This window comes from Raphanus sativus, chromosome 9 (assembly GCF_000801105.2).
Source record: "Raphanus sativus cultivar WK10039 chromosome 9, ASM80110v3, whole genome shotgun sequence".
Lineage (NCBI taxonomy): Eukaryota > Viridiplantae > Streptophyta > Magnoliopsida > Brassicales > Brassicaceae > Raphanus > Raphanus sativus.
The window spans coordinates 5,480,475-5,490,819 of record NC_079519.1 but is presented as its reverse complement, the minus strand read 5'-3'; the positions used below and the strand labels follow the sequence as shown (position 1 = coordinate 5,490,819).

Sequence of the window (10,345 nt, the reverse complement as noted above, 5' to 3'; positions counted from 1 at the left end):
TTAGTCCCTTTTAGTATAGTCTTGATGTGAGGCATTATAGCTAGGAAAATATTGAAAATATTGTTTCATAAGGATTCCTAATTTATATATATGAAATAATAAATTTTAGGATATATATCTTCTTAATAAAATTTACATTAGTCTTTGTTATGGATATTCACATATGTGGATAACCATTATAAGAAGTATATGATTTTGACCCGCGCTTTGGAAGCGCGGAATATTTTACGATAAAAAATTCACTAATAACTTAACAAATATTTTGGTAATTTTTAAAGAGTGTGTATTTAAAATATTTTTGCATTTAAATCAGTGTGTTTAAATTCAACCCGATTGTGATTATACCGGTTAATCCGGAGATCTGACAATTTAATTTAGGTTTCTAAAATATTCATATTAAAAAATCAGTAAAACCCGAGACTAACCGATTGAACTGATGGATGACCGATATGTAATCTAATTGGATTTAAATTGTAATAGTTTCATAATTTGTAATCTTATAATCCAAATTTTAAAGTTCATTATTTTGCAATTTATGAAATTATGACATTTCTACAAAATTTTAAAGAGAAAATGATAGATATAAAATAAATAAGATTAATTAATATTGTTTGGAAATATTAATAGTAGTATAAAAAATATATTGTTTGGAAACATTGATAGTAGTATAAAGAAATAAGTATATTGTTTGGAAACATAGATAGTAGTATAAAGAAAGAAACATTAGTGATTTAATGTAGGTTTAACTATAAAGTATAAAAGTGTATTTAATTTAAAAACTTACAAAATAATGTTAGGTCCAACATAATGTTTCTGTTTTAATAAGATAGATAAAAAAATTGGTATTAATTACTAAGCTCATTTTCTCTTCCCACGTTACAACATTTAAAAATGGATCGTATAATATTGCATAACGCTATATACTAGTCTGATGTATATTGTCCTTAGACCAAATCTCGGTCTTCATAGAAGTCTCTTTCCCGAAAACCGATGTGTTTGAGTAATTTGTGTCACTATAAACTTTAAATCCCCATGGGATAATGCAAGCATCATGAGCTGCACATTCTCCGGGTAGTTCTTTGCTTCTACTTCATATATATTTAGATTTACGTACATATCTAAGAATAATATATGTGACTAAAAGTATTTTATTCACAGTTGTTTACGTTAGATTTCGAATACATCAAATATATATACAATAATATTCATACGAAGTAGGTTAGTGTTGACAAGACGTTGTAGCCCAATGGTTAGGACGGGTCCCCGCCTGCACCCAGGTAAGGGGTTCGATCCACGCCGGAGGGAACTACCTTGCAACGCTCTTGTCACCCACACGGATATGGGCCATGCTTTCGGCCCATTTGAAAAACTGGGAGGGGCGTCTATCCGTGGGCATTCCTTCCCCTTGGGGATTAGTCTGGGCCTTCTGGGCCTGGGATACCCTCAGGTTAAACAAAAAAAAAAAAAAAAAAAGTAGGTTAGTGTTAAAGTTGGAATATGATGATAGGTAGTTGTTTCCACTTTCAAAATCATTTGTTAAGTTTTATTATCGAATACTAAGTACATCTGATATGATTTGTTTGTATCTGTCGCAATTTTTTGTATAATATGTATTTGTGATAAGCAAATATAATTTCAGCATAGATTTACGATGTAATCATGGTTTGTTTTGTCTAAGATGGATATCCGGATGCTTGTTCAGATTCGATTCAGATCTATATAAATTTAAAATTTTTGGGATTAAAGATTTAAATTTCATACATATATTTAAACATTTTGATTCGTATTTAGACTCATACAGACTTGATTCAGATTCGGATATCCATTTAAATTATGTAAGCAAATTCAAAAAAATCCAAATATTCCTTTAAAACTTCATATCAAAAAGAAAACATAAAAACTTGAATAATATATGCTAAATATCTAAAATTAACATAAAAATTTTGTTCGGTTTGGATATGTGGACGAAAAGCCAATAAGTATTTAAGGTATATTTGTTGTTTTGAGTACTTTCTGAATATTTTGAGATATCTAGTTTTGATATCTTTGAATATTTCCATGTCTTTTTGAAAATTTAGAGTATTTTTGAATATTTTAGGTATTAGATCTAAAATAATTAATATACTTAAGTATATAATATTGCGATTATATTATACATTAATTCTAAAAATAATTAATATATTTAAATATATAAATTTTATTCAAATATTTTCATGTATCTTAAATATTTTAGGTTAGATTCGGATCCGATTCTTCAAATACAAAAATTTGGATCTATTCAGATTTTTTACCAACTTCGATTTTGGTTAACTACAAACTTTTGGGGTTGGATTGGGTTCGGTTATTTTACCCGGCCTTAGTTTTGATCGGTAATTAACAAGTATAGTATAGAAATTGCTATGTGTAAAATTCATATCTTTGTCTGATTGAATCAGAATAATACGAGGGAAACTAGAGATATCTCTCTGCCCACTCCCTCTAGTACGATATGAAGGTGATCACTTGAAAAGATCGGTCCCATAACGAAGAAACAAGACATAGCGATGAGCATGGGCACTACAAGAAAGCAGGCGGATACTGACGGACGAATTCGTCAGAATATCGTCGGAATAGACATATTTTGACGAATATCTGACGAAACTGTCCGTCGGTATCATTTCGTCGGAATTTCGAACTTCGTCGGAATTTCGTCAGCCACACCGACGAATTTCTGACGAATACCGAGAAACTTTATTCTGACGAACTTCTGACCACATTCCGATAACAGCTCCGACAACAGTGGTCATCGGAAAATTGGAAATACTGACGAACCAAGTCCCTCGGAAAATACTGACGAACGTTGGTTTGTCAGAAAATACCGACGAACTGGGTTCGTCGGAAAATACCGACGAACCTTCCGAGGACCGCAATTCGTCAGTATTTTCCGAGGGACATGGTTCGTCAGTATTTCCAAATTTTTTAAAAATAATTATATTTTGCATTTTTAAATATTTTTTATTATAGAATTAAATTTTGCAATTTTATAAATTTAATTAAAATAAATCTGAAATTGAAAACTAATAATATTATAGAATTTAAATTCATACAAACCGAAATATTAAAAAAAACATTCAGAAAGTTTTAAAATTCAGAAAAAACTAAGAACTCGAAGCAAATAAACGGTTTAGCTTCTCCATTATCTCGGCGTTGGTCTTCTTTTGGGATGCCAACTCAGCAAGGATAGTGGCATTCTCAGCTTGGATAGTGGCATTCTCAGCTTGGATAGTGGCGTTCTGCTCCTCCAATGCCACAATCCGTTCACCTTTGTCATGTAGCTCCTCGAGAATCATGGGATCGGCATACGGAACCTGCGAAGAAGATGCCGGATACGAAGAAGCACGGCGGGCCAATCCAACTAAAAAGCCTCCTTTCCTTTTAGGAACAGCCTACAAAATATTTTAAGTTAGTAAACTACATTATAAAATGAATATATTGATAAAAAAATTACCTTTTCAACCATCTCATTTATTTGCAATCGGGACAAGTTGGTTGAAGCTCCCACTGAATCGCCGTCATCAGAGAGAGGCTGAGATTGAGATGCTATTTCAGTTTCCACCAAATCAACGACATCTTTGATCAAGAGGTCCTGAATTTGACCCGTCGTCTTGTTAGTGTGAGCCACCTTAATGAGTTGGAGTCGATCAACGGGATTACCGTCATTTGCTTCGATCTAAAAAACCGCCATTATTAGCCAAGGAATATAAAAAATATTTATATAAATAAACATAAAGATAAATAAAAAAAAAACTTACAAGTTCATCTTCCTTAGTAGACATAGAGCAAGCCCCGAGGTTGTGCACATACATACCTTTCCCGCCACGATCGCTCTTCCGGTTCTTAGAGTTCCTAGAAGACGTCTCTGCAGTTTCGTCCTTCTGCCAATGAACTATCAACTGCTCGAACACCCTCCCGTTGATGTTCCGTGGCCTCTTGTTCTTCTGCCAAACTTTCTTCCACGCGTTCACCTGCTTTGTATAAGAGTCCATGGCCTTAGCTTTGAATCTAATACGGACTGTTTCCGTGTGATCGGGGTGCCAGTTGAACTCTTGCTACAAAACACACATAATTTTAATAAGTAGATATATTAAAAAAAATGTAAATAATTTTAAAAAATGAAGAGTTAGTACCGCAAATTGACGAAACCACAACTCTTGGTCGTCTTGAGGGATCTCACTCCACTTCGTATATCCAATTTGGAGCATGGAATACATCATCTGGTTGATGCTCCTGCTAATGCCATTACTCGACTTGGTGAACCTTTAAAAAAATACAAGTTAGCAAGTTAATTAATGGAAAAAAACATAATGCTACAAATAAAAAAAATACTAACCAAGTGCTATGTCCTCGTCGTGGGGTGGGATGGAGAACCGGGAGATGCTCTCGACCCGGTTGTTGAACCAATAGTTCAACTGGCATGACCCCCGGATTCTGTTGAGCAGGAGCGGGAGGTGGAGCGGGAATATATGCGGGAAACGAGTTTTGTTCGTGAGACGATCCCGATGCACGGGAAGAGCTCACCGAACTACGTCGACGGGCTGCGGGGCGGGGTGATTCCTCGGACCTAAAAAAATTAATACATCAAATTAATTAAATTGATTTTTACATAAAAAATGATTTATATATATATATAAAAATATAAAAAATATAATTTTTTTATAAATATTGAAAAAGGTTGTTAAATATTTTTAAAAATCGTAAAATGTTTTTAAAAATCAAAAATGTTTTTAAAAATCAAAAAACGTTTTTAAAAATCAAAAAAACGTTTCTAAAAATCATAAAAAAAATTAAAACGTTTTAAATAATACATAGTTTAAACTGTAAACTTGAAAAACGTTTTTAAAAATCAAAAAACGTTTTAAAAATAGTAAAACGTTTTGAATTTTAACAAAAACACCAAATAATTCCAGAAAAAAAATTAAAACAACAATTCAAACAACAATCCTAACTTATATATCCTAAACAATCCATTCAATCCTAAAACATTCAATCAAACAACCTCAAATCGGAGATCTAACATCCAAAACCCTAAAAAATTGAAATAAACAAAGGTTAGGATGATTCTTACATGATTTCGGGTTTGGGGGAAGAGATATGAGCGTGGGTAGAGGAATCGCCGGGGATGGGAGCTCGAAAACCGCCGGAATCGCCTTGAAAGAGAGAGAAACGGCGGAGAGGATAGAGAGAGAGGCGGAAATAACGAAGAAGGAAGAAGAAGGGTAATTATATTTGATGATTCCGACGGACACGGGTTCGTCAGTATTCCGTCGGAATCATTAAATATAAACCAATTGGCGGTGCGCGAAAATTTTCACGCGGTTTGGTTTTCCCGGGTGAACAAAAATTCCGACGGACACGGGTTCGTCAGTATATTCCGACGGAATACTGACGAACTTTACCGAGGGAATTCCGACGACATAGTGTTTAGGGGTTGATTACAAGTTTCTAAATGTAAAATCCTAATCTTTGATAATATATATAGTATTTGCATAAATATTTAACAATAAAAATGTTTTTATAACACAATTTTACACAATAACATTTTTTGAAGTAAGATTAGATGAATATGATTGTATAAGTATATGAGTGTTAAGATGAGATGTTATAAAAACATTGATATGCATAAACACTTATTTTATGAGTTGTTATATTTGAATGGTTGCGATCTAATACTATACTAAGCACTTATTATGTGTTATTTTCGTAGTTTTGGCATCAAAATTTATAGATTTTTATGTTTGAAATTGTTTTGAAACACATGTCCTCGGTATTCCGTCGGTATATTCCGACGAATTACCGACGAACTAGACCAGTTCGTCGGTATGTCGTCGGAATATACCGACGAATTACCGAGGAAGTATACAAACATCAATGAAACCCTATGTCGTCGGAATTCCGTCGGTATATACCGACGGATTACCGACGAACTGGCCTTGTTCGTCGGTAATCCGTCGGTATATGCCGACGGAATTCCGACGGACCGAGAAAAAAAAAAAAAAAAAAAACCTAATCCGAATCTTCTGAATCTTCATCAAACTCCCCAACCTCAGCTTCTGGCTCCGAATGTACAACAGCATCAAGTCCAAACTCAGTAAAATTCTCAACGAATTCAACATCTGCCAAATCTTCAACTGCCTGGGCGTTGCTGGTAGACTCTGGTTGCAATGGTTCATCATCATCAGAACTTCCATTCAATCGTCCTCTTGGGTTGATTTGCGTTACTGTGACCCATGGATCGTCTCTGTACGTCACCCGAGGGTAACAGATGTAGCACACCTATACATATCAATTTTACAAGTATTAGTAGAATATATAACATTAATTAATGATATTGGTAAAAAATTATGAATATATTGACATACCTGATCAGCTTGCGAACCAAGAATGAAGGGATCATAATATTGAAGTTTCCGCCGCGAATGAACCGATATAACACCAAACGCATCAATCTTCACTCCTCTATCTGGGGTGGTGTCATACCAATCACAATAGAATACTACACAACGCAATCCAACCATTCCAGGAAATTGGATTTCTAATATTTCTTTTATGTTGCCGTAGTAGACATCGTCACCGGAAGAAGATGAAACACCAGCATCATATGTTGTCTTAGAATGACCTTTCTTTGTGAATGCATATCCTCGCGTACAGAATTTTGGATATGATTTGACCACATAGTTTGGTCCCTGCACAAATTCGCGTATCCAATCATCGAACACAAAACCTCTGGCCAAACCATCATTCACCTATAAATTAAAACATATATGAGTGAAAAGTTAATTTGTTTATATTAAAATTAAACTACTCATTTGTTTATATGACTCACATAACTACGAAGCCACACAGCAAATCCATTATCTCTAAGTTGTTGAAGCTCAAGTTCTGTTGCATGCCTGTGAGTCATACGCAACTCCGCCATATATACACTATATACAAAAATATTATATCAATATGAAATAAATTTATTGAATATTAAAAAAAACAATGTAAATGAATAAATATTTTTACCTCTCATATTGTAGAACATCTTCACAGTTGGTGAGCAAATATGTTTGCAAATGAGCGTGCTCAGTGTCCGTAAGTCTCCGCTTCGTGAATGTTCCACTAAGTCGTCCTATTTCCTTGAACATGCTTGGGACAGTAACATGATATGTTGCTCTCTCTCCTCTGTCATTGTGCCGAGAAGGTCTTCGATGTTTTGTATGCACTTCTGGTGGAAAATAATTTTCAGCAAAGATTGCAGTTTCTTCATTGATCACCTGTGCCACTATAGATCCTTCCACCCGGCTTAAATTTTTGACCATTTTCTTCAGATGATGCATATAACGCTCAAAAATATACATCCATCTGTACTGCACAGGACCACCAAGTTCCAATTCTCTTGCGAGATGAATAACAAGATGTTCCATAACATCAAAGAATGATGGAGGAAATATCTTCTCGAGGTTGCACATGCTGACTGGTGCGTTTGTCTTCAAATTATTAATACCCTCTTCAGTCACTACTCTGCTGCATAAATCGCGGAAGAAAACACTTATCCCTACATAGATAAAAGACATAATTTTCATAAGTATTAGTTTATATAAGCATAATTGTTAAATATAAAAATAAATTAAATTGTAAAAATATAAGATACCTGCAATTGCTTCATGAACATTACGTGGCAATAATGCTGAAAAAGCAAACGGAAGGAGGCGCTGCATAATTACATGACAATCATGACTCTTCAAGCCAGTAAACTTTCCTTCGCTTCTATCAACGCAATTCCCCAAATTTGATGCATATCCGTCAGGAAATTTCACTTTATCTGTAATCCAATCAAAGAACTCTTCTTTTCTAGCACCATCCAGACGATAAATGGGAAAAGGGGCCGTACCATTCTCATCCACATGAAGTTCAGGACGATCACAAATATCGACTAAATCCAACCTTGACTTCAAGTTATCCTTCGTTTTACCTTGGATGTTAAAGACTGTGTTCATCAGATTGTCGAAGAAGTTCTTCTCAATATGCATGACATCTAAATTATGCCGCAATAGATGACTTTCCCAATATGGCAGATCCCAGAAAATACTCTTTTTGTGCCAGTTATGTAGCTCTCCAACCGCACTGACTCGAATGTTTTCATGTCCACCTACATCTGGCGTCCTTTCTGCATCAAAATACCTAAACTGCTTCAACAAATCTTCCCCACTAACTTCCACAGGTGGACCATCAAACACCTGCTTGTTCTTCGTAAATGCATTCCTACTCCTGCGGTATGGATGATCAGGTGGTAGAAATCGCCTGTGACAGTCAAACCAACACGTTTTCCTTCCGTTCTTTAGTTGGAAAGCAGCTGTGTCATCTTGACAATATGGACATGATAGTCTCCCATGTGTTGTCCATCCAGATAACATACCATATGCTGGAAAGTCACTTATTGTCCACATAAGTACTGCCCGCATATGAAAGTTTTCTTTGCACGAAACATCGTATGTCTCAAAACCATGCGCCCATAGTTGTTGCAACTCATATATCAGTGGTTGAAGAAACACATCTAGTGATCTTTTAGGATGCTCTGGCCCGGGGACGAGAATTGAGAGGAACAAAAACTCTCGTCGCATGCACAAGCTCGGCGGTAGGTTGTACGGTGTCACAATAACTGGCCAAAGAGAATACTGTCTTCCATGCTTTCCAAATGGGCTGAAACCATCAGTAGATAATCCAAGATAAACATTTCTTCTCTCTTCTGCAAATTCTTGATATATTGACTGGAAATGTTTCCAAGCCTTCGCATCTGAAGGATGTCTAATCTCACCATTTGTGGAATGCTCTGCATGCCATCTCATTGCTTTTGCTGTGCGCTCACACTGATACAACCTCTTCAATCTTTCCGTCAATGGCAAATACCACATTCTTTTGAACGGGATCGGAACTCTTCCCCTCGTCTCCTGGAAACGAGGTTTCCCACAAATTTGCATTCATTCCGTGTCTCATCCGCTCTCCAGTAGATCATGCAGTTGTCAATACATACATCTATCACTTCGTACGGTAGTTGAAGACCGGCAACCAGTTTCTGAACTTCGTAGTATGAACCCGGTGCAACATTATCCTCAGGTAGAATGCCTTTGACAAAATCAGTAATCGCATCCATACATTCTTCAGCCAAATTATAGTCTGTCTTAATACCCATTAATCTAGTTGCAGATGATAAGGCTGAATGACCATCTCTACAATTTTGATACAAAGGTTGTTTTCCTGCATCCAACATGTCAAAAAATCTCCTAGATTCGGGATTTGGTTCTTCCCCTCTATAATGATCATGTACCATCTGCTCAGTACCTACACCATAATCTATATCCGTTCTAGATTCTTCTAACCTAATATCCGGCTGAAATTCACTAATAGGCTGAGGTTCGCTAGTACTACCATATTCATAACCAGTTTCCCCATGAAGATACCAAACTTTATAATTACGTGAAAACCCTTTCATATACAAATGAGTCCAAACATTAAATTCTTCTATAACTTTATTATTATTGCAACTAGAGCAGGGACATCTTAACATACCATTTTTTGCATCTGGTTGTTGTTGAACAAGCCTCATGAATTCTTTAATCCCTTGAACGTATTCTTCCGTAAGCAATTTGGTGTTGGGATCCAAATGAGGTTTATCCATCCATGAACGATAATAACCTCCTGAAGACATGATTTTTACGGAATTGTTATGATCAAAGAGAATGAAGAGAGAATGAGGAGTGAAGAGTTGAAATGAGGAGGGGTTGAATTTATAGGAAATTGGTTACGGCTTTCCGACGACTTTCTGACGGAATTCCGACGGACATAAAGTAGTGCGTCGGAATTCCGTCGGTATTTACAAATTTCAAACGGCTATAAAACGGTCATATGGATTTGTCGGCAACGGTCACATAGTCCGTCAGAAATTCGTCGGTATTTTCTGACGGAATACCGACGACCGCAACGGTTATATTTGTTGATCGAAATATCGTCGGATAGTCGTCGGTATATACCGACGAACAACAGTTCGTCAGAATTCCGTCGGTATATTCCGACGGAATACCGACGACCGCAACGGATATATTTGTTGATCGGAATATCGTCGGATAGTCGTCGGTATATACCGACGAACCCTGGTTCGTCAGAATTCCGTCGGAATATACCGACGAAATTCCGACGACCTCATATTTTTGGCTTTCGTCGGAAATTGGTCGGAAAATCGTCAAATTTGTCCGACGACATTTTGGTCCGTCGGAACCTCCGTCGGAATTCAGCGTGTTTTCTTGTAGTGGGGGTCCCTGGTGGTGAC

General features: G+C 36.1%; 2 protein-coding genes across 2 annotated transcripts; both read right to left on the bottom strand.

Moving 5' to 3' along the window:
• Positions 1 to 3,137: 3,137 nt before the first annotated feature.
• LOC130499994 (uncharacterized) lies at positions 3,138 to 5,904 on the bottom strand. The gene is made up of 6 exons (XM_056994672.1): positions 5,105 to 5,904; positions 4,370 to 4,600; positions 4,167 to 4,296; positions 3,792 to 4,088; positions 3,488 to 3,709; positions 3,138 to 3,425 (listed from the first exon to the last, which is right to left on the bottom strand). Coding segments are annotated over exons 1-6 (1,170 nt in total). The 5' UTR covers positions 5,107 to 5,904.
• Positions 5,905 to 6,841: 937 nt separating this feature from the next.
• Positions 6,842 to 10,313, bottom strand: LOC130499993 (uncharacterized). Its single transcript, XM_056994671.1, has 3 exons — positions 7,673 to 10,313; positions 7,045 to 7,576; positions 6,842 to 6,962 (listed from the first exon to the last, which is right to left on the bottom strand). The coding sequence occupies exons 1-3, from the start codon at positions 8,997 to 8,999 to the stop codon at positions 6,842 to 6,844; spliced, it is 1,980 nt and encodes a 659-aa protein (XP_056850651.1). The 5' UTR covers positions 9,000 to 10,313.
• Positions 10,314 to 10,345: the final 32 nt, after the last annotated feature.